General features: G+C 44.2%; 1 protein-coding gene across 1 annotated transcript; it reads left to right on the top strand.

The window, feature by feature from the left end:
- Positions 1-520: 520 nt before the first annotated feature.
- On the top strand, positions 521-19,883 carry ARMC5 (armadillo repeat containing 5). The gene is made up of 7 exons (XM_033945858.1): positions 521-885; positions 1,012-1,042; positions 2,747-2,854; positions 3,145-3,970; positions 5,087-6,063; positions 7,033-7,165; positions 17,963-19,883. Exons 1-7 carry the CDS (start codon positions 574-576, stop codon positions 18,774-18,776), a joined length of 3,201 nt encoding a protein of 1,066 aa, XP_033801749.1. The 5' UTR covers positions 521-573; the 3' UTR covers positions 18,777-19,883.
- Positions 19,884-24,832: the final 4,949 nt, after the last annotated feature.

Raw genomic sequence — 24,832 nt, 5'->3', positions numbered from 1 at the left:
TTTTCATGTTTTTCAGTTTATTCTATGCTTTCTTACTAATCCTTTTTTTAAAATATATTTTACATGAAAATCTAAGTAATTGGACAAAGTATAATCATTGCAAATGTGTGAACAAACTAAACTTTAAATTACACCAGCTCGAGTCTCACTCCAATTCTCATGGCCTAATGTCTGCATTATAAAAGGACAGTTTATCCTGTGTCTACACCTTCCAGCTGGTCCTATAGACTATAATTACCATTATGGACCTTTGTGACATCATTTCTCATGTATTGTCAGAGCTTCATCGTACAATCAACAAAACGCTTTAAGCGTACTAAAGAGTTTAAACATTAAAAAATACATGTTGGGAGTTTTATTTCAAGCACACACCTAATTTCCATCAATAAAATGAGTACCAGAAACTTCGGTTAACTATACTTCCCAACACTTTATTCGCGTACGCTCCCCATAGTGTAGTTGTTGTTGTTGTTATTTCAAGCACGTGATGACGTGTTCACGTTTTTCTTGTTCCCAACTTCCTTCTTCCCGCCTTCGCTGGTCTTCCTCAACTGCTCAACCCCCACCCCCAAGATGGCGTCAGATAGCCCAGCGACTGGTTCGCTGACATTCTGCCTGACACAGCTGTCAGCAGCGAGGGAGAAGCCAGAATCCGACTCAGTTATCCCTGCTCTGTTGGCAATTCGGACGCGCCACATTCAGCAGCCAGGGGGAATTGAGCGTTTCCGGACGCGAGGCGGCCTAGAGCCCCTCCTTGCTCTTGTTTCCTCGTGCGCACGCGCAGCGGGAGGGGGCGCTGGTGTACGTTCTTCACGTAAAACCTTACTAGATCTCGCGCTAAGCGTTCTGGCGAATTGTTGCACGGAAGAGGGATGCCGAGTTCAGGTTAGATAATTTTGGCTAACTCGCTTAGTATCTAGAACGTTTTGAAGCTTTATCGTTGTCTGTAAAAATGTAGCTCAAACTCAACCAATATTTCCTGGATGACTTGTGCATGGTTTTATTTTGCAGGTGCGCTTGTTAGGAGGAATTTCCCCTCTGGGTGAGTGACGTATGTACTGGAATGGGTCAGTCTGAACTCCGCCCCCTCTTGGGTTGTTTTTTTATTTTTTGTAAATTCTTGTTCTGCCACGTCAGCGTTTCCGTTTCAAAAGTTGTCGTGGTCCGTCACAATCGATTTTTGTTTTATGGGAGGAGCGTAGCACGTTCAAAGCGGACTTTGATGGCAATGCTTTAATTGTTAGATGGTGTTTATCTGTATTAAAAATGTAAAAAGATTTAACTTGAGAGTTTCCTGTTTTATTATGTATCATTTTTAACATCAATTTGCCTTTTTAGGATTGTTTATTTTAAAACGTATTCATTCCTTTTTTGAGTAAGGAGAGAGAAAATCAATCAGAGAGCCCCTGGTGCTTTCACAACTTTTGTGTTTTGTAGATTTTAGAGACCTGTAGATTGGTAGCTAGACGTTCACAAATATGAGTCAGGTAAAGTAATATGATGCCCACAACCGAGGTTTGCAGAATGATACAGTGATTAGAGTTTATGCCTGGAGACCACCACTAGCATCATAAAATTTGCTAATATGAGAATGAAGAATCATGGTCTAGGACACTTCTCTAAATAATCCATAGGACAACAGTTTGAGTTATTTAAAAAATACTTGAATTGTAGATTATATTCTTATTTTGAGCTTGTCATCACAATTTGTGATTAGTTCAGAATAGAGAATGACATGACAAATTTTTACCCATCCTTGCGTGAACTCATTTTCCTGTCCTATCCCCACAAGTTCGTTTTCTGTCCCTGCCCCATTCCTGCAAGCTGCCCTCATCTGCACAAGCCTCAAACACTTTAAAATCATAAGTGTTTGAGGCTTGTGCTGTTAAGGCAGCGCTTAGAGGAATGGGACAGGTTCAGCAACAAAACTCATGGGGAAGGGACGGGGAAATTGAGTTCCTGCGGGGACAGGGAAAAATTTGTCCCCCTGTCATTCTCTAGTTCAGAACAACCCTCAAAAAACCTATCACCAACTGTAAGCAGCCTTAATGGCTTTATAAGTGGGACACATTTTGCTGCTGCAAAGAAAGAAATGTGCTATGGTGCAGTCCAGTAGGAGGAAAGAAGCAGGAGTTGGGAGATGTTAGTTAGCATCAATAAAAATTGTTTGAACCTAATCATTTTGGCTTTGATATGCAATAATGTTTAGCTATCATCATTAGTTTTTTGGTGGAATTATTAGCATATGTGGTGTTGAGACTTAATAAAAGATGAGCGAAAACAGTAATATCTCAAATATTTGAGATGCATGTGTTCTTTCTTATTAATCTAATGAAGGCAATTTGGATGCATCATTTGATACATTATTTTTAATAATAGAATTCACCTGTAATAAACAGTGATATTTAATTTTTTTTTGGGGGGTGTCTAATGTATTTCTTTGTTAGATTTTAATTTTCAAGTTGCATACTGATGCTTATTTTCTTTTATTAGCAAACTGATTTCTCCATAAGTTCTCATCTTAGTACAGTAGTATGATATTTTAATGAAATCTCCAGTAGCTTTAATTAGTGGGTGTCTCCCCTCTACTCCACTAAGTAACCACAATGGAGCCATATAACCTCTCTTTGCCCTTTATACTTAATATACTATAAGCATTTTGGAACAGCAACATTGAGGGAGGTTTCTTTGAGCTAGAATTTGACTGTATTACTCTTCTTTTCTCCCCCCCCCCCCCCCCCCCCAGTCTCCATACTTGCTTCTGTGACTGTGGAAAGCATTCAGAACCGTGCTGCACGAGCACTGGGAAACCTTGCAGTAGATCTTGATAGTACCAACATCATTCATGAGTCTGGTGAGTTATGGAGGAGGTTGGGGTAGAGAACTAATAGACATTTAAAGATGAAGAGATGGAATGCTTTGCCTGTGTTCAGCCTGGGAGCTGCAGGCGACTTGCCAGTAACTTGCTGGTTGAGTCTTATGTTCTGTATATCGCTGTTGTTGACTGAGCCTAGAATGTAACATGTTGTAAGGAGTAATAATTTGGTAGGATGAACTTGCAATGATTAATTCTACTAGAGAATTTAAAGGTATGTTTTTGGTATTGAAAGTTTCCTTCTCTTTTTTTTATTTTGACCCTCCTAGGAGTCGTGTCCAGCCTTGTCCAAATCCTGAAGACCACTCAGGATAGCAACTGCTTGCAAAGTGCCATACGGGCCCTCCGGAACCTGGCAGATACACCCATCCACTGCCTGAATCTCACACGCCATGGTGCTATAAAGCCCATTGCAGAGACACTGGGCTCAGAGGACCTTGCTCTGGCCGCTGCTGGAGCTCGTGCTATAGCAGCTCTCACAAAGACTTGCAGCCCAGACTGTGCTGAGCAGCTCTCAGCAGCAGATGGTGTGGCAAAGCTGGTGGCACTGGCTGGCCATGCCAAGAAGACAATTAGGGACTCTGTGCTAACTGCACTGGCCAACATCTGTGCCCAGGGCTTCATGCGCCCTACCATAGGCAGTGCTGGTGGTATTGGTCTCCTAGTAGAGGAAGTGCGAGCCGAGTCACCAGCCACTGTGACTTTTCTCTATGTTCGTGCCCTTTGCCTGTGCTGTCGGGAGGCTGTAAACCGGGCACGATTGAGGGAGGCAAGAGGATTGGAGCTGCTGCTGGCCTTGCTGAGAGATGGACGCTATCATCTAGCCCACACTAGGATTGTGATGGCCTTTCTGAACTTCTTGTATGATGAGGTGGCCCTGGATTACTTGCAAAGCCACGGGTTAGTGCAACTGCTGGTTGCTCGACTAGAGGCACTTACTCAGGCATCCCAGAAAGCAGTATCTACAGTGCTAGAAGAAGATGATGATGATGATGGCCACCAGGCAGCTTCTTATGACTTTCCCTCAGAGTGGAATCGTAGGCCTGATGTGGAAGTGGCACAGGCAGGGGAATCCTCTAGTTTCCTGAGTCTCAGGTATGTAGGGGAACTTGGGGGTAGAAATAATTCATAAAAGTGATAGAAAAAATAAAACAGATCTACTCCCTCACCTTTTTCTGTTTCCTTTTTTGTCTAACATTAGCTCTTTAGAGGTAACTTTTTTTTTAAGAGATTTCAGCTTGCTAACATTATTCATGAGTCTGAGCATTCTACACACTCAAATAGATCGTAAATGACCCAGAGTATACATGCATAAAAAGTAGTTCTATAGGAACACTATACCTGTTCTTATGTGGTATATGCATAGGCTTTCTCAGGGGCAGGATTGGCACTTGTGTGCATATTTTATAAAATACGTATGTGTGTTCACCTAATTCTTATTGACCCATGCATGCACATACAGTACTTGCATCTGACTTAGAGCAGGTGTTAGTGTATGAGCCTACTTTAAAGTAATTTTCTATAGGTACACATACTGCCTTTATAAAATGGGGATTAATCCCCCCCCAAAAAAAAAACAAAAACCCAATAAACAGGCAAATGTGATGTCCAATCCAACAAACTTCAATTTTATTATATTCCGTAGTGTTCTTTATAAAATGGGCTCAGCATATATACTTAAGCACCTTTCCTGGTTAAGCATCCTGTTATACCAGAACTTTCTCCTCTTTCGTCTCATCTCTTCCTTTCTTTCCCACCCTCCTGTTCACATTTGCTGTGGGTTTTTGTAACCCAACAGTTCCTTCAGTCATTTTTCTTCCAGCTGGGATTCTGGCATCACAAGTCTTCATTCACAACTACTTGAGAGTTTTCCAACATTTTAATAATCTGGTCATTGCTAAAGTGGTTTGAGGATGGGAGCCATGCACCAGAGCTGCTCCTAGAACACTGTGTCATGAGCTTTAAATCTGGCTACCAGGTATTGCTTGGAAGGATATATCTTCTCCTAAAAATTATGAATGCCACCTTAATGGCATTCTTAACCAACCCAAGGTGTAGAAGACCCAACTTGTTAACCTTCTCTGTCAGTGTGTAGAAATGTTTTTGAGCTGCTTGGCTAACTCATATGCTATCTAGACTTCCTTTGTTTTCCCTCCCACTCTCTCTCTCTCTCTCCTTTCAGTAATGGTGTGCCCTTTTCCTGCTCCCTAGGTCCTATCTATTGTCTGAGGGTTATATCGCCAGCACAGGAGATCTCTCACCTCAGTGGTCTCCTGAAAGTGGTGGACCTGAGCTAGAAACACAGGACCTGTTGGGGTCTGCCAGCTCTCCTCCCTGCCACCAGTATGAGTGTCCCGGCCCTTCAAAGGAGTTGCCATTGCTGTTTGCTTCCGAAGCAAGAACTGAGACTTCAGTGTTCATCCCTTCAGAAGATACCCAAATGACTTTACTCCTAAATGGTCCCAACACTGAAGAAGCAGAGGAGAAAGAGCCCATAGAGAATACAGACCCTATCGAGAAGCACTCTCTTCTGCAAACTCCTATGAACTGTTCAAGTGCCATGGAACCCCAAGAAGAGAGAGAACCCTCCCTGTCACCCTCAGTAGCACAAGACTCAACATCCGAGACCTGTTTACCACCGAAAGGACTTTGCCATGAGTGGAAGACTCCCACCTTTTCCCGCAGAAGGAGGACCAAGTGCCGCTCTATCTCTAGTTCCAGTGAAGGTTCCTCAAGCTTTTCAGAAGCCCCTGCTGCTGTCTCTACACCAATTCATGAACCTACACTGGGAAGTAGCGTGCATTCCTCTCTCCAAGAGATCCTTTTGAATTCAGTGTCTCCTTACAGTGCTTCTTCCTCCATCTGCCGGACTGAGGAATGGGGTCCTGAAACTCCTGTCCTCCTGTTTCTGTCACGCTTTTCCCAAGTGCTGGATCCAAGCCTCATTCTGGTGACAGAGCCAGTGCTTAGAAGTCTTCTATCCTATGCATCTCTCTGGCCCAAGCCTAGCCCCCGCTGCTTCCGCCTCCTGCATCGCCTCACCTGCAATCCCAACTGCCTAGAGGCTTTTGTGCGTATCTATGGGGTTTCCCATATTCGCCATAGGTTGGTGCTGGGACTCCCTGCTCCAGGGGAGGAGACTCAAAAGCAAGTGACGCAAGCAAGTGAAGGAAGGATGAAGGAACTGGGTAAGCAGGGTAATAATTTGATTGTGAGGACAAAAGAGGTTGTTTGGAGAAAGGGCAGAGGAAAGGAATGATCACAGTGGTGGTGGGAAGGATAGGAAAAATAGGGGTTAAAGGCAGTTGTTACCAGAGAGAGGTTAATAGCATTCTGATTTTACCATCCAGCAGCATCTGTTATCTTGTAATTCTTGGTTTTCTTAGAGAAACTGGAACTGCAAGGTCCATAGGTGCAATAGGAGAAAAGCCAAATTTGGCTCAGCTTCAGCTTAGTTACTTGTACCATCCATTAATTCTGAAATTTGGCATGCCACCCTGCCTTGTGACTTTGCATCCAGCTTCTGCTTCTGCAATGAACACTGTACCCAGAGAAGAGCAGTTGGGGAGGGGGATATGAAGTGGGAAGAGTGATAGAAGAAATAACAGTAGGAAAAGGAGAGCAAGCATGGAGGAACCAGGAATTTGAAGAGAATAGAGGTATTGTGGGGACTTCGAGAGGAGAATACAAGCACAGGGGTACATGGGAAGAAAATAGATATTAATAAAGCAGTTGAATAGGGGGTGGAGCTGGGAGAAAAAGTTTTGTAGTGCTTCCTTCCTCTCTTCTTTAAATCTTAGAGGGAGTAGAACTTACAATTTGTGGTCATATTAAAAACCAGATTGGCTGTGGTGACGTTAGGGCACATTTGGAAGACTTGCTCTAAAAGTGGTAAATTCTTCCAGGCCTTAGTGCGTGCAGACAGGTTAATTTTCAGGCTATCCCAATGGATTTGCATGCATACTACCACCATTGTATGCAGATCTAGTTTATACATAACCATTAGGGTGACCTGAAAACTTGTATCTGTTTGCTGTCCTTGAGGACAGCAACTACTGCTTCCCTAAAACCATTTAATAGTTAATAACCAATGCAGTAGGTCAAGCCTATGGAATGTTTGGCATTATTTGATGAACTCTCTTTCTCTCTCTTTCTAGGAGAAGCTCTGCTACGGAACCTCAGTGTGCAAGCAGAGTCATCCTTTGGTGTTGGCACACTGACACATCTGCTGCTATCGGGAACAGAAGCAGAGCGGACAGCCTGTGCTGTGGCATTGCCCTTCATCTGCAGGTCATTGAAACCTACCAGTTCATTTTTCCCTATTAAGTCAAAAAGGTGTCCTTAAAAAAAATATATATATATATATATATTGAGGAAAAGAAAATGTACAAAAAGTACTCTTAAGTTACCACATGTACTTAAATATAAACCGAGGTAATGTTTTTCCCCGTAAAAGGAGGGAAAAGGTTGACTCGAATATAAGCCAGACTTGCAGCAGTCTCGCAAGGTTACTGTGGAAACTTGAATCAGCCATTTTGAGTAGTGAGACTGCACGGGCATAGAATCGCTTTTTTCCTGACTCACTACTAGACCAGCAGGACTTAAGGTAGGCTCAGGGAGAGGCCTGCAATGGGTCTGAGAGGAAAAACTCGAATATAAACCAAGACCCACATTTTTGGCGCATTTTGTTTGCCCCAAAATCTAAGTTTATATTTGAGTATATACAGTAGATGTAAAACATTAATAAAGCTGGCCAAGAAAATTTGAGAGAAAATTTACTAAAAGGCCAAAGGTAATGATGATGTCTTTCAAATAAGTTAAAAAACAAGAAACCAGTCCAAGAGACGCCATTAGTTGATAAGACTCTTGATGATGATAAGGCCGAAGTAAAAAAAACTCTTTTTCATCCCTCCAGACTGACACAGAACTGATGGGTTATAATGCACCTCTACCAGCAGGTACAGGCTAACTTTTGACTGTAGTATAAGTGTGCTGTGCAGTCCCAACTACAATCGGTCTGTTCTCAGTCTCCAGCAGGTGGAGGTGGTAAGCCTATGCAGTCTTTCCTTGGTTTAGTGTAGGTTTGTTGGATTTTGGTTAGTGGTCTGGTTCCTGGTTGTATTGCCGGATTGAGCTTGGGAACCTTTCGGGGTACGTCTGTCTTCGGGAGTGCCACACTTGACTGGCTAAGTCCCTCCCCCCATTTCCCCTACTTCCCCCAAAAGTTTTACATTAGAGGTGCCTCAGCTGTAAGCCTTGCCACCAAAATTCAGGCAAGGCATATAGCTTTGAGCAGTGTTCTTCAACTTTTTTACACCTATGGACCGGCGGAAATAAAAGAATTATTTTGTGGACTGGCAATTGAAGAGCACTGGGCTAAGTCGTGGGCCAGACCCCACCCATCTCCACCCAGACCCCGCCCCCATAATAGTACTAATTGTAATACTATTTTTTCCATTCATTTTTCATAATCTTATAAACAACACATAATGCTTAACCACAAAATTAAACTACACAAAGCAGACTGTATGCTTTTCAACATTCATTCCTACCAGAACACAGATAACCCCTGTGCAAGCACAGGACTAAAAATGAAAAGTACTAATATATACAAACGAAACCCTAAGATTCAAGACTCTGCATGCAGTACAACCCCAGAGAAAAAGAAACATTTATTTCTTCTTGAACAGTGCAAAATATAGACAGCAGATGAAAATTCTCAAAATTGACACAATTCAATCACTAAATTGAAAATAAAATAATTCCCCCTACATAAGAACATAAGAACATAAGTAGTGCCTCTGCCGGGTCAGACCAGAGGTCCATCCCGCCCAGCAGTCCGCCCCCGCGGCGGCCCAACAGGTCATGACCTGCCTTAATCACCAGAAGGGGCCCCCTTGCCCCCTAGGTTTCTCATCGAAGTCCTATCTTCCCATCAATGTCCTAACCCTCCGGCCTTGCACCTGCACGACCTGGTGAGCTGTCTATACTTATGCAACACCCCAGCACCACCCTCAGTACCCCACGATCCCCTTTTCCCTCAGGAATCTGTCCAATCCCTGTTTGAATCCCTGTACTGTACTCTGCCGGATCACTTCCTCCGGGAGCGCATTCCATTTGTCCACGACCCTTTGGGTGAAGAAAAACTTCCTTGCATTTGATTTGAACCTATCTCCCTTCAGTTTCTCTAAGTGCCCCCTTGTACCTGTCGTCCCTTTTAGTCTGAAGAACCTGTCCCTGTCCACCCTCTCTATGCCCCTAAGTATTTTGAAGGTCTCTATCATATCCCCCCTGAGCCTCCTTTTTTCCAGAGAGAAGAGCCCCAGTTTATCCAGCCTCTCAGCATATGGGAAGTTTTCCAGCCCTCTTACCAGTTTCGTTGCCCTCCTTTGGACTCTCTCAAGAACTGCCATGTCCTTCTTGAGGTGCGGCGACCAATATTGAACGCAGTATTCCAGATGTGGGCGCACCATCGCTCGATACAGCGGCATGATGACTTCCCGCGTCCTGGTTGATATGCCCCTCTTGATGATGCCCAGCATCCTGTTGGCTTTCTTCGAGGCTGCTGCACACTGTGCGGATGGTTTCATGGATGGATCCACTAGCACACCCAAGTCTCTCTCAAGTCCGGTGTCTTCCAGCAATCTCCCCCCCATTTTATACTCGAACAACGGGTTCTTTTTCCCTATGTGCATGACCTTGCATTTATCTACGTTAAAGCGCATTTGCCATTTGCCCAGTCCTCCAGCTTATCGAGGTCCCTTTGCAGTTCCTCACACTCCTCCCTGGTCCTAACTCTGGCGCAGAGCTTGGTATCGTCTGCAAATTTTATAACCTCACACTTTGCCTCCGTTTCCAGGTCATTGATAAATATGTTGAAGAGTAGCGGCCCCAGCACCGATCCCTGCGGCACACCGCTCGTGACTCCCCGCCAGTCAGAATATTGGCCCTTTACTCCGACCCTCTGTAGTCTACCTGACAGCCAGTGCTTGATCCATCTGTGTACATCCCAGCCCACCCCGTGGTTCCACAGCTTCCCAAGCAGCCTTTCATGTGGCACCTTGTCAAAGGCCTTTGTTGTCTCCCTCCCTCCATATGCCATCCCTTCATCACAGGCAGTTGGGTGAGGCTGGATGTCCTGCCCTCTCTTGTTTACAAACAACGCCTTGATTAAGCCAGCTGTCTCTCTTGTCTTCCTCCCCCTCTGCAATTCTGCTATATCTTTTTTGAGATGTAGCGACCAGAATTGCACACGGTATTCAAGGTGTAGCTGCCCCATGAAGCAATACAAGGACATTAAAACATTCTCATCTTTGTTTTCTTTAACAGGCTCTTGTGGCCTGAACAAGAATCTTACAGTAATCCCTCTTTGTCTATTTCACATCTAGAAACATACCTCGGATTGCAATTTAGACAACCAGTGGGTTTACATTAAAAAAACAGAACCTAAGCTTCTTTTAATAAGTATAAATTTAATGCTTTGTAAAACCAAGAACATCTTCTAACTAGTGCTAGATTTTTGAAACACAAGAAACATACCAGCACTCCCACCTGGCTGTTTATGCTGCCCGCGGCCGGCTCCCTCTTCCTCACTGCTGGTCCGCGGCCAGAACGTGTCTCGGATCTGAGGAGATCAGTTCAATGGCGGCTCCTCGCGCGTCCTGCACATCATCTGGAAGCTATTCCTCTGACGTTGCGACGTCAGAGAGAAGGCTGCCGGATCCGGTGCAGGACACGCGTAGGAGCCGCCACCAGCTTTGTGAACTGACCTCCTCAGGCCTGAGGCACGTTCCGGCCTCAGACTGGCAGGAAATTTCTGTGGACCGGCACTGATCCAAGGACCGGCAGTTGAAGAACAGTGGCTTTGAGAATCAGTGGGGTCTGTTCTATTTAAATTAGTTATATTGGAAAAAAAAAAGTCCTGAGGCAATGTTGGTCTGAAGGGAAGCTTTCAATTAAGTTTAATTGATTTTTATTGCTAACCAGCACTTTATTTTCCCTTGTAGCAGTTTTCGCAATGAGCTCTTTTAAAAAACTTAAAAAGTGCTCATTGTGTTTCAGGCGCGTGGTTGGTGTGCACTGGCCACCATGAAGGGGAATCCTAGTCAGCTTCAGGTGCCAGCGAGCAGGGTTCCCTTTCGCGCATGCACCAATTGTTGGCAGTGGGGAAGCCCGGGCTTACCCTACCGCCCACACAGGAATTTCCTCAGCTGCCAACAGTCAGGGAAATAAGGTTTCCCTTACCGTCGATAGTGCTGGGGACTCCCTTACCGCTTTTGCCAGCTTGCCTGCTTTAGCGGCTGGGTCTGTTCAGGTGTCTCTGACACTACAGGCCTCGGGGGAGTTTTTTCGGCAAGTTTTTTGCTGGTTTTGGCAGGAAGCTTTTGCCTGTGGCCTCAGATGACCTTCCTCCTGTCTTAGAAACAGGAACTGGTTTTAAATGTGTCTCCTGCTTCTGCAGTGAATGTTTTTTTGCCGGGGGAGGGGTGAGGGGTGTGTTTGCCCCTGATTTTTGTCTTAGCCATGTACAAGGTTTACTTACAGGCGGCCGGGGGTCCTGTTTCTTCCTCGGGGGTCTCTGGTTTTTCGGGGGACGATGACTTTGCCTTCTATGTCTACATCTGTTTGGCCCCCCCCTCGGTGTTTGTTGCTGCCCAGTCCCCCGTCTTCATTCAAGCCAGCCTTTGTTGGATATCCAAAATTCTCTTGGGGGAACGGATGAAGTGGACATATGTTTTTCAGAGATGCTGGCTGGCAAGGATGCATTGGTAGTACACATTTTTCACCAGGAAGAGCTGCAGGAGCTTATTCTTTAGGATTCGTCAGTTTTGCGCTTTGAGGAGGATATGAATGACCCCCCCCTCCCCCCGTGTGTAGTGGACCCTCTGCTTCCCGTTCTTTTCCTATGCATCAGGATATTTGGGATGTTGTGCACATGTAGTGGAATATGCTGGACGCGCCTTTTCAGTTAGTGAGGTCCATTGCTCAGCTTTAACCTATTCCTGATGGGTATAGGGATACTTTTTGTGGTGGATGCAGCGATCTTGGCTATTGCGCATAGGCATATGGTGCCGGTTGAAGGCAGTTCAGCCTTGCGGGGTGCTCGAGATTGTAAATTGGAGTCTCTTCTTAAGCAAAGTTTTGATGTGGCTGCTTTGGCAGTCCAGGTGGCGATTTGTGGCAGTTTGGTCACTCAGGCTTGTTTATGGTGGTCTGAGCGGGTCCTTGACTGGGAATCAGATGACTGGTCCTTGGTGGATCTGGAGGTGGCTAAGCTTGAGCTTGGCACTTCTTATCTCTCGGATGCCATGTATGATTTGTTACGGGCTTCAGCCAAGTCCATGGCTCTTAGAGTGGCTTCTTGCCGAACCCTGTGGCTTCGGGGTTGGTCGGTGGATGTGACGTCTAATGCTAAGCTCAGTAAATTTCCTTTTTGGTGCTCTTTTCTGTTTGGGGAAAAGTTGGATAAGTTGTTTCAGGCCTTGACTAATTCTAAGGTGCCCTGTCTTCCTGAAGACCGTCCTTGCCTAATTTCACGGGGTGGCGTTGCCCTGGGATGTTTGCGTGATTTTTATTAGTACCCCCCTAGTTGGGAGGCGGCGGCTTTTCCTCCTAGGATCCGTTTCTTTCAGCGCATGCAGTCCTTTTGGGGTGCCCACCGTGACGCCTCTGGAGGCCCCTCTGCCCACCTAGCCCAATGACTTTTTGCGGGCCTTTCCCCTGGTGCTGGTGGGAGCCCATTTGTGGGAGTTTTACCGGATGTGAGCCAAGATCACAATGGATTAGTGGGTTCTGAAAGTGATTTGGGCGACTATGCTGTGGAGTTTTCCTGGCCCTTTTGGTCTGGAAACGGCTTCATGGACTTTCACCAAGATTTAGTGGTGGTGGCAGCCTTGCACAAGGAGGGCATTCTGGTTCAACTGGTTGATTCAAGCAAAGTCATTTCAGGAGAGAAGCTGGTTGATTCCGTCTCAGTGCCTGGTGTATCTGGGGGTTCACTTTTCAGCTTGGGGAGAGTCTTTCTTCCAGAGGCCCATGTGTTCAAGTTACAGACTTGAATTTGCTTCCTTATGGACTGTCGGTGTCCTTGGGCACAAGATTTTCTCCAGGTCTTGGGCTCGATGGCGGCCTCCCTGGACGTGGTCAGGTGGGCCCAGGCTCACATGCGCCCACTTCAGTATGCTCTTCTTTGGTGGTGGTCACCTCAAGACGCATGATCTGGACTGTCCTGTTCCTCTTCGGGAGTGAGTTCAACGCAGCCTCCACTGGTGGCTACGCTCTTCCAGTCTGGTGCAGGGCGTGAGTCTGGATCAGCCTCAGTGGACAGGGCTTCTCATGGACGCCAGTCTCGTCAGTTGGGGAGTACAATGTTTTGGTTGCTCTGTTCAGGGCAGCTGGTCTTCGGAGAGGCGTCCTGATTAATCAGTGTTCTGGAGACCAGAGCCATCCAGTTGTTATTACTAGCTTTCCAGACATTGCTGAAGGGCAAATCGGTTCGGGTTCTCTGACAATGCCACGGCGATGGCTTACGTCAGTCATCAGGGGGGAACCAAGAGTCGTCTGGTGACGCAGAAGACATCTCTTCTCATGGATTTGACAGAGACTCATCTTCTAGACATCTCGGCTTCCCAAATAGTGGGAATGGAGAACATCCAGGCAGACATCTCAGTCATCATGTGCTGGATCCCGGCAAGTGGTGTCTCAGTCCTGCAGCCTTTGAGTTGATTGTGCAGGCCTGGGTCCGGCCAGTCATGGACCTAATGGCCATGAGTGTCAATTCCAAAATGTAACAGTTCAATCAGCGAAGAACTTACCAAGCTGAGGGGCTGGATGCTCTGGTGCAGCCTTAACCGACTGATGGCCTCCTGTATGTTTTTCCCCTGTGGCCGATGGTAGGCAGAGTCATTCTTCGCATTGCTTGACACAGCAGCCGTGTGATTCTGGTGGCTCTGGATTGGCCCAGGCACCCATGTGGAACACAGATCTGGTTCGTCCTCTTGTGGCAGATCTCTTCCGCTGCCCCTCTCACCTGACCTTCTGACTCTTGGCTCTTGAAAGGGAACGTCAAGTATGAAAGGTTATTCAGATAAGGTAATCTCCACTCTCTTGGGTTTTTGGAAACTTTCTACCTCTCGGGCCTATGTGGTGGTCTGTGCTTAGCATGGTCCATTTTTATGGTTCTTTGTCTCACATCTGGAGTTCTTGCAGGATAGCCTGGACAGGGTCCTAACATGGCCTTCCCTCCGTGTTCAGCTTGCAGCTTTGTCTGCTTTTCACGGCTTGTTGCTTGGTCAGCGTTGGGCCTCTTCAGATGTGATTCGTTTCTTGAGAGTGGTTAGATTATTCCTTTCTCCAGTGCGTCCTTCGGTTCCAGCCTTTGATCTCAATCTGGTGCTCTTGGTGCCTGTTCATCCTCCTTTCAAGCCTTTGGGCTCCTGCGCACTGAAAGACCTTACTCTTAAGGTGGTGTTCCTGGTGGCCATTATTTCTGCAAAAAACGTTTCTGAACTGCAGGCCTTTTCGTGTAGGCCTCCCTTCCTGGAGTTCTCTAGGGAGCAGGTCGTGCTGCGGCTGGTTCCCTGTTTCTGCTGAAGGTGATTTCACTTTTTCATGCAAACCAGTCCGTTGTCCTCCTGGTCTTGGGTAGTCGGGAGGCTCTGTGGAGCAGAGACAGTTGTACAGATTGGATGTCCGTAGGGACCTTTGCACTTATATTAAGTGGACCAAAGAGTTTGTCAGTCTGATCGTCTTTTCGTACTGTTAGAGGTCTTCATAATGAGGATGGTGCTTCCAAGACTATGATTGCACATTGGATCAAAGAAGCTATCACTTCAGTGTACCTTCTTCAGAAGAAAACTGTTGCGGAGTTTCTCAAAGTTCTTTCCACTTGGGGACAGGCGGCTTCTTAGGCTGAGTCTTCTCTTGTGGCTCCGGTGGATATCTGTAAAGCTGCAGTTTGGTCTTCTCTCCATTCCTTTGTGTGACGCTACCATGTGGATGTTCAGGCGAGTCAGGACATGGTGTTCAGTGAGTGTGTTCTTGTGGCGGCCCTTTGGGAGTCCCACCTATAATGGGTACTGCTTTAGTACATCTCATCAGTTCTGTGCTGGTCTGGAGGAGAAATTAGGTTCTTACCAGCTAATTTTCTTTCTTTTAGTCTCCCCAGACCGGCACAGATCCTGCCCTGTCATTTTTATTCGGTGTTTTGTGCAAAGAGTGTGTGTTTTTTGTCTGGGTTGTTAACCCTTTCAGGACCATAAGGATCGTAGGCCAATTTTTGTGGTTTTGACGACATTTTTATGGTAAAAAGGGCTTGCAGATGCCAAAAAATTGATTTTTTTTGTGAAATATCATTATTTTTTTTAAAAAAAATCAAACTTCTGGCTTATGGACAGTGTGGCAAGTGAATCTTCTCGTCAATCTGGCAACGACGCTAATGAATGAATGTCGGAACCAGTTTGTTTACATAAAGGCAGTATCATATGGAATCCGTACATATCAAATTTAGAACTGTAGACTATCCCAATCAAAATTTATAGGATTTTAAAGTTATGGGACAAATATGTCCCTTGGTCCTGAAAGGGTTAAGGGAGATTATAAGAACAGTATTTCTCTATGTTGGTTGCTATTCTCCTTTTGAGAGTGATGTTGCTGTTTATAGGTCAGTTATTAGTTTTTCTTAGTTCTGCTTGACTATTCGTCAGAATGTTTTTACTTGGGACTGCACAGCTCACTTGTTCTACAGTCAGAAGTTAGTATCTCTGCCTCCACCTGCTGGTAGAGGTGCATTATAACCCATCAGTTTTGTGCCGGTCTGGAGGGACTAAAAGAAAATTAGCAGATAAGAACCTAATTTCTCCTTCTCTTCAAACTTTACTGTGGAAGATGTTTGAGATTTCCACATGTCAATTTGTTTTAGTTCCTACAATCCTCAAGTATAGCAAATCACCAGGATATGATGGTTTTCATCTTGGAGCTCTTTAGGAACTCAAATATGAAATTGCAGACCTGTTGATAATTTATAACATAGCATTTAAATCTGCCTCTCTACCTGAAAACTGGAAGATAGCCAATGTGACGGCAGTTTTAAAAAGGACTCAAGAGGTGATCCAAGTAACTTGACATCAGAAAGCCTACTGTTGCTGCTTGATTAAATTATGAGAGCTGTTAAGAAAAAAATGATGGTCATTTGGATAAACATGGATTTTATAAAGGGAAATTGTGTTTTACTAATCTATTAGAATTCTTTGAAAATATGAAATGGTGCAATTTTCAGGGCCTAGTACTTAATTTACTCCTTTTCCAGAAAACGAATAACAAGTGAAATGGTCAAATCTACAGATGATACAAAATAGATATTCAAAATAATTAAAATAAAGCAGAGCATCTAAATAGCAAATGAAATTTTAATATAATCATGTATAAATTAAGAGTAAGAGCTATAAAAAGAAACAAGATGCTAGAATTCCTATTAATTAGTAGAAATAAGAATTATACATAAGTATTTTTGAAAAAAGTTAAGGAAGAAATTGAAATTAAAGCAAGAAGGTCCAAGCCATTTTTTTTTCTAACAGATGGAAGACTTAATCCCCCCCCCCCCGAGCTGGTAGGAATAATATTATTCATAATCTACCATTTACCATTTCCTTTTAGGAATATGAGACATAGTAATTGTGGTATAAACTAAGCAGAAATTGTGAGGAATCCCCCCCAAATATAGGATAAAATAGTAAAAAGTTTTCAAGCCCTAGGTGCACACATATTAAATATGTGATGGTGTATCCCAGCCCCATTGAAGTTGTGTAAATCGAGAAATAATTTGTAGAGCTAAAAGAGCTAGGGAAGTATAGAAAGCCCCCCAATCTTTCTTTTTTTTCTATTTGGAAAAGAGGGAGGGGAGAAGAAAGAGTCTTGTCGCGGTGGAACAGTGTTGTGGCTTTTATAGTTGATGAACCTGTCACAGTTGAAGTCAATAGTTCCCACAGATTACCAACTTTAATTTGAATTGCATGAGAGATGCATATATGTAGAGAAGGAAAGAAAGAGGAATGAATCCTGTCTGTATATTGGTAGTCCCCATACCTGTCCAAATGTATAGCCTCCATTGCATACAAGTTTCTTTCATACATATTCATTGTGAATCTCCTGAAAATCCTATTGGCTGGTAGTCTTCCAGGACAAAGTTTGGCAACTACTGCTCTGTATATTTTATTTATTCTCCCTTGATTTCCTGCCTTATCAGTAGAAGTTCAGAACAGATTCTGAACTAAAACAGAAAATGCATAACTAGCAAAAACAAGTGTAGAAGACAAATCCCTATAGTGCAGAGAGCCAACTCAGTAAATTATCTTCTCTGCTGCTGGAAGTGGTGCTTTTGATGGGTGCTACTGCTGGCTCAGCAGTCCGAGTTGCATGCGATGCTCAGTGCATGCTTTTCTCAGCTTTTTGAGCTTGAGAATATCAAGATGGTAATGGAGTTTCAGAAGGGGGAAGTGTAGGTAGTGATGTGTGCAGTGCAGACAGTGGGGTCCAGTACTGCACCATCAGTGCTACCCATTTGTTTACACAATCCAAGGCCTGTGTTGAAACTAGGAAAGACCTGTAACTGTCAGTAAGGAGATCATGCTCTTTTGCATCATGTTCTTAATATCTGGCAGCAACTTAGATACTAGTAGAGTCTTGGTGGTGACTTCTCTATGGCAGACCTGATCAGATTCTTTAGTTAGCATACCATTGTTTCACGTCACACCAACTGGGAAACTTACTAGCACAAAGAGTGTGCATCAACATATAATTTATTCCCACTGCTTCATTTATTGGTGTTTTTACAGCCATCAAAACTGGTTAAAGTATCCTTTTAAAACAGGAGTCTTTAGACTTAAAAAACAGTGGTGCAGGTCTTCCATAAATTGAGATATGTTAAATGTTTGTTTTCCCACTCTCATGGATGGAGGAGTCGGCAACATTACTGCACGAGGAAAAACCATGCACAGTAAAAAACAAACAAACCCCCCAAAAACCTAAGCAAGACTGAAACCTGGAGATTTTGATTAAGCCGAACCCTTTTTTTTTTCTTGTCCTATGTAGGAAGGAGATGTTGATCCGGAAACTTCTTTTGGAAGGTGGAGGCCTGCGTTTGATGCTGGAATCGTTGGTAAGGAGTGAGGACCCGTTCTTCATCTGTACTGCAGCTGATTCCATTGTGACCCTTCTGGGTGGTTCTATGCAACACCAAGCAGAACATGAACAGCACATACTGGACTCCCCGCTATCCAAACGAGCAAGAAAGGACCCTGATGGAGGCTGCCGCTACCAGCACCTGCTAGAGGCAGGTCAAACGGATGTGAAGTTCCAGTTAGACAGTGGTGATGTTATAAGTGCAATACGAACAGAGATGACTGCTTCATCAGAGGTATTCCATGCCATGTTGGAGGGAGGCTACTTGGAGTCATGGCAAACACTGATCCCTATCCGTGACACTCCTCTGCCCGCTTTTTGCCTGGTTCTTCACTTCCTTCATGGCTGTCATGATAGCAGTTGCCCCACCCTGCTTGATCTTCATTGTGTGAATACGGAGGAAGATTTTAGGAGCTCGGCACTGGCCCCAGCTCTGGCTGCAGCGGACCGATTTCTTCTGCCAGGGTTACGGGCTCTGGTAGAAAATGTCATCTGTGAGACATATATGTGCCTCAGTAATCTTCATGCTGTCTACACGTTTAGTGAGCTTCACGGAAATTCTGGACTGCGGCGGCGCTGCTTGTGCTACCTGTTGCAACCAGAGCATGAACCCAGGGCAAGAGGGGAGAGTCTGGAGAGACTTTTGCAGGCAGCTGAGGACTTGGGCATTTTGATAGATGACTTACAAGATGTGGTAATGGAATACCTTGGCGGGAGGAATTAAAGAGGTAAAATACCACTCCCCTCTTGATAGTTCTTCAAAGACATTTTAAAGAATAAAATGGAAAGAGGAACAGTAACGATGCTGAAAAAGCAAAAGTAGAGGCAGGCAATGGAGTCCCAATGAGGTTTGTGCTTCAAGGACCAGATTTTGAATTTGACGGTTGCAGATCTAGTTAAAGGGGCCAGTGTCGAGAGTGTAACCAGGGCAGTTACTTTGGGGGTACCAAGTCTGCTTGAAGCTGAAGGAGAGATGGCCTGGTTGGGAGGCCCTTCCCAAATTTCTGCCATGGATCCCAACATTTTTAACATTGGCCTGGAGAAATGAGACCAGGACTGGGGGCAAGGTGGTAAGAAGGCTGAGGATGAAAGGAGAAGGAGAGCAGTATGACCCAGGAGGAAATGAGCAAGATTGATTAAACTTGATATCCCAATTTCTGCAAGATTCCAAACCTCAGAAGAAAGAATTTGGAATGGAACCCAGGTCTATGTCCTTTTACAACACATACGTCCCAAAGTGCAGGGATACGATATGCACATTAGTCCTTAGCCTCTTAACCTCTACAGCATTCTTAGCCACAGGAACTTGGGCCAGAAGTGGAATTCAGGTCTCTTCCACATCATTTCCTTTTGATTCCTATGCTAATAGAGGAGGAGGGGAATGTTTAAACTTAATTGTATAGAAGCAGGGGATGTTAATATTAAGGGTACTGTGGGAGAGGCATTTTAAACTTTACCAGTGTTTGCTTACAGTGTAAGTACAAAAGAAAGTGAATTGTAAAAATGTAAATAAATAGGGAGAGGGAAGCACTAATGTACAGCAAGTGGAAAATACTAGTAGCAACTCGGTTCTGGAAAACCTTCTAGCCAGATTGGTTTAACCTCATACATATTGATTGTACATATCATGAAAACCAGTCTGGTAAGAGGTACTCCAGGACTGGCTTTAGAAATACTGCTTCAGAGGAAGAATGTTAATTAAGAATGTAAATGTACATGAGGTGAGCAATAATTTTCCCCCAAAGGGGAATGCTGTAACTTTAGTTTTGCATCAAGTTAAAAATGTTGATACCAGAACTGTACAGAGCATGAAGAAAGAAAAAGAAATATGCACACCAGACATAGTATGATCCTTCTCTTTATTTACCTATAAAAAAGGCTGCAGATGCTTATGGCATAGCTGGTACTAGGAAAGACCTGGGCTAATGAACGAGAGATGCAAGATGTGGGGGCCAGATGGAAAAACTTATTGGTATCAGCGTAGGGCAGACAAGTAATAAGATAAAAGATAACCCAAGACAGCATTTTTTAAATTAAATCTATGCAACCAATGTAGTAGATTATACTGACCTCAAGACAGTTTTGTGTGTGTGGTTTGATTACTTCCAACATAAGTTCTGTAGTGTACAAAATGATCATCACCTAACTAGAGGTAAACTGCTGCGTTTATCTTAGTCTAATTATTCCAGTGCAGCAAACACTGCTAAGGTCACAGTGTTTAATTTCTGCACAGCACTGAAACTACGTCACCTCTTCAGTAGAAGTTAATGGCAATCTGAAATTTTACTTCATCACAAAAGATCAGCTTATGGACCTTTTGGCTGATGACGGTAGACTTTCAGCTGATGTCACTGACAGCCAACCTGCTTCCAATTCCTAAGATGGTGGGACAAGAAGAGACTCCTAGGAGGATTCTTACTTGGCCCAGGAAGTATTTCTGATGATTTGGAGATGCTCTGGCCCAAAGTTTATCCCTGTGGCAATTTTCCTAAGCTTGGAGCATCTGAGCTTGGGATGCCCTGAGAGGGGAGGTTCTCTAGACCAAAGCCACCTTGAAATGGAAGTATAGTTAACCTCTTCAGTTTTAATGTGAAGTTAAATTAGAATCAGAGTTTAACTCTGCTTTGAAATTGACTTTCCATTTTAATGCATTACTACAAATCGTTTAGAAAAGAAATAAAAACCATGCTATTCAAGAAATCCTTGAAGACAGACTAACACCGCAAGACTCATCCCAATTCTCTGAAGCAACTCGCTCTTCTCTTCAATTCCTCTGGAAATGGCCAGATAACTTCTTTTGTAATCCGTCTTGAACCGCAAGGTATTGGCGGAATAGAAATCACTAATGTAATGTACTTCTGGTTTACTGCTTTTATTATTTATTTTTACATATTTTTTTTTATCTGCAAATCCCAATATAATCCAGTATAAATGAATATACTGATGTTGCAAAATAAAACATCCTAACATACACATCCAAATATCCAAAATATAGATGTCTAACTTAGCAGTCCTTTTACTAAAGTGTGCTAACTATTGCTACCGGATTTACGGTTCGAATCGATTCACGATTCACTTCGGGTGAATCGATTTGTTGTTTTTTTAAAAAAAATAAGCCTAGCCAATTCGGTGACCCAGGGTTTCTCACCGCTCGTTGGGGGTACGCAGGCTGACCGCTGACTGCTACCGCTGCTGCTCCCTGCCCGCTCGCCGCTACCACTGCTGCTTCTCCCCGCCCACTCGCTGCCACAACTCCAGGAATGGAAGGAAAGGGCCAGCGTGCAGTTCTGACATTGAAGAGAAGGTCTGTGAAGAGAAGGTCTGGGCCAGCCAATCGCGAATGTGAGCTAGGATTTAACAGAGAGAGGAAAAGTCTTTTTGGTTTGTTTATTTTGTTTACACCACTGTGCCAATGTGGGTAGGAGAGGGCAAAGGGGGTGAAGAGGCCCCACCACCAGGATGTTTGGAAAAAACACCCAATTGGGCAGGAAAATCGAATTGAAAAATCGATTCAATAAGCTGAATCAAATCAAAATTTTTTTTCCTGAATCGAGCAGCTATAGTGCTAACTGATTTAGCACATGCTAAATTCTAAGAAGCTCATTTTATACCTATGGGCTTCTTAGCATTGAGCATGCCCTAATCATTAGCATACCTTAGTAAAAGGACCCCTTACCTCCAAAGATTTGTTTGAAAAGCAAGGATTTGCTTGGTTAAATTGGTTAAATTACTTTAAATAATCAGAAGTGGCTCCTGGCTGATTAAATAGCTTATTCGGGTCTAACCGGTTATAGCAGCACTTAGCCAGTTTTGAGTTGAGCGCTAACTGGATATTTTGGGGGGTGTTTTCAGGAATGGGTCAGCACTTAACCAGCCAATGGGCCGGTTAAGAATATTTAGCACTTAACCAGCCAAGGTGACTACATAAGTCACGCCTATCTTTATTTGGTTTGCCATAACTGCTTAAAGTGCTGAATACTGCACTTAACCAGCTATGGTTTTGCTAGCTCTGTAAATCTGGATGTTCAATACTAGTGTCTAGATGTGGCCCAATGATGAATTTCAAGATATAATGCAGCAGTCAGCAAAATGCTGGGTGTCATTATTCAGATGGTGGCACTCAAGATTTTAACCCCATTGTGGAATTGTAAATAATTACTTTCATGCTTCAACCCTAATAGCAGTTTAAGCCACAGAAAAGGCCCTACCCAACTGAAGCATAATTCCAAGCAATCTCGCTTTTCCCCTTATTCAAAATTGGCATAGCCAGTAATCTGTACTGTTGGGTCTTGACCAGCTTCATGTATACTACAAGTTCAGCTAAATACTGTGGAATGTTTGAGCACCAGGGCTTTGTCCTGGTACTTCTTTTCTCCATCTCTACTCATTCACTTGGTGCTCTGATTTCCTCCCATGGTTTTCAATATCATCTCTATGCTGATCTCAGCCTGCCTGTCCTGCATTGTTGCCTGGATGTCCCACTGCCTCTTAAAACTGAATATGACCACGACTGCCCTACTTATCCTTCTACCTAAACCTACCTCTTCTCTCCCCTACCTCTCTATCTCCATGAATAATACTCTCATCCTCCCTGTCTCGTCAGCTCATAACTGTGGGGTCATCTTTAACTCCTCTCTCTCTCTTTGCACAAATCCAACAGACTGCCAAAACATGTCAATTCTATCGCTATATCTCCAAAATACGACCTTTTCTTTCTGAGCACACTACCAAAACCCTTCCACACCCTTATCGCCTCTTGCCTAGACTACTACAACTTGCTTCACACAGGTCATCATGTAACTATCTCTTTCCTCTTCAATCCATTCATAATTCTGCTGTTTGACTTATATTCCAGATTCTACCAGAGTTGCTATGCTCACATCACCCCTCTCCTCAAGTCACTTCGTTGGTTCCCTATCCATTTCTGCATACAGTTCAAGTACCTTCTTCCAAAGGTGGTATCAGCCTTCCACATAAATCAGGAAGTCTGGCTACTTGCGCTCCATGCCATAGGTTTGAAAAGAAAGCACAAAGTTTTGGCATTGCTAGATGTTAGGAGAGTTCTTCTCTGTTACCTTGAGGTGACAAAAGATTCTCGTCTCTCAGATCATCTTTTTGTACTAACAAGTCCTAGCGGCTTGTAAGGCTTCCATTTCAAACAAATTAATGGAAATACTTTTAAAACAGAGAATGGTCAAGTTTCTGGAATCCTATGGATTTTAGGACCGGAGGCAACATGGATTCACTAGAGGTAGGTTTTGTCAGACAAATCTGATCAATTTCTTTGACTGGGTTACCAGAGAATTGGATAGAGGATGTGCACTAGATGTGATGTATTTAGATTTTAGCAAAGCCTTTGACAGTGTTCCACACAGACATCTAATAAATAAACTGAGTGCCCTCAGGATGGGTCCCAAAGTGTTTGGCTGGGTCAAGAACTGGTTGAGTGGAAGGCGACAGAGGGTAGTGATCAATGGAGATCACTCTGAGGACAGGGATGTTACCAGTGGTGTGCCTCAAAGTACTGTTCTTGGGCCTGTTATTTTTAACATTTTTATAAACGATATTGCTGAAGGGTTGTCAGGTAAGATTTGCCTCTTTGCGGATGATACCAAAATCTGCAATTGAGTAGACACGCTGGATGGTGTGAATAACATGACCTGGCGAAGCTTGAAGAATGGTCTGAAATTTGGCAGCTAACATTTAATGCTAAGAAATGCAGGATCATGCATTTGGGCTGCAAAAACCCGAGGGAACGGTACAGATTAGGGGGTGAAGAACTTATGTGCATGACAGAAATGCGGGACTTGGGTCTGATTGTATGTGATGATCTTAAGGTGGCCAAACAGGTTGAAAAGTATGACGGCGAAAGCTAGAAGGATGCTAGGTTGCATAGGGAGAGATATGGCCAGTAGGAAAAAGGAGGTATTGATGCCCCTGTAAAAGAATTTGGTGAGACCTCATTTGGAATATATTACAGGGAGGATGTAGCGGCCTGACTGGATGCTGCTTTTGGGTTCTCAGTGCTAGCAGTAGGCTCATCTGCCGTGCCTTAGACTTAGGGGACTGGTTTGGCACATCCCACTTGTTCAAAACTTGTATGCCTTTTGCATTAGAAGGGAAGATTAGGTTCTTACCTTGATAATCTTCTTTCTAGTAGAAAGGCATATGAGTCTTGAAGGCCCATCCTGTCAGATTTCAATTAGCCTGCTTATCGCCTCAGACATGTACAATGCTCCCTCGAGATTCACAGGGGTTCCGTTTCAGGAACCCCCGCGAATCTCGAAAAACCGCGAATACGGTTTTTCATGGAGCCGGGAGAGGTTAGCAGGAGAACTGCCGGACCACCGCGAGTGCAGGAAATCACTCGCGGTTCGCTCCAACCACCTTTTTCTGCATGAAGTCAGGCCTTATCCAATCAGGAGCTGCATGTCAAAGCAGCTCCTGATTAGATAAGGCCCGACATCGTGCAGGAAGAGGTGGTTGGAGCGAACCGCGAGTGATTTCCTGCACTCGCAGCGCTCCGGTTGCTCTCTCCTGCCTCTCCCGCTGCCCTCTCCTTGTCAGCAGTTTGCGGTCCGTAAATACTGTGAATGACCTGGACCGCGAACCGCCGACCATATACAACCGGGGGAAAACTGTATATATTTCTAGGTGCTTGACTTTCTCCTGTCAAACAGATCTGAAGAGTGATTAGATAATTCTTAATTGTAAAAAGGCAATGGGAGACTGAAAACTATATAAGTTTAGTGCCGGTTGCACTTATAATAATTCAAGAGA

Source organism: Geotrypetes seraphini, chromosome 5 (genome assembly GCF_902459505.1).
Source record: "Geotrypetes seraphini chromosome 5, aGeoSer1.1, whole genome shotgun sequence".
Classification (NCBI taxonomy): domain Eukaryota; kingdom Metazoa; phylum Chordata; class Amphibia; order Gymnophiona; family Dermophiidae; genus Geotrypetes; species Geotrypetes seraphini.
This window is presented reverse-complemented; position numbering and strand designations above follow the sequence as displayed.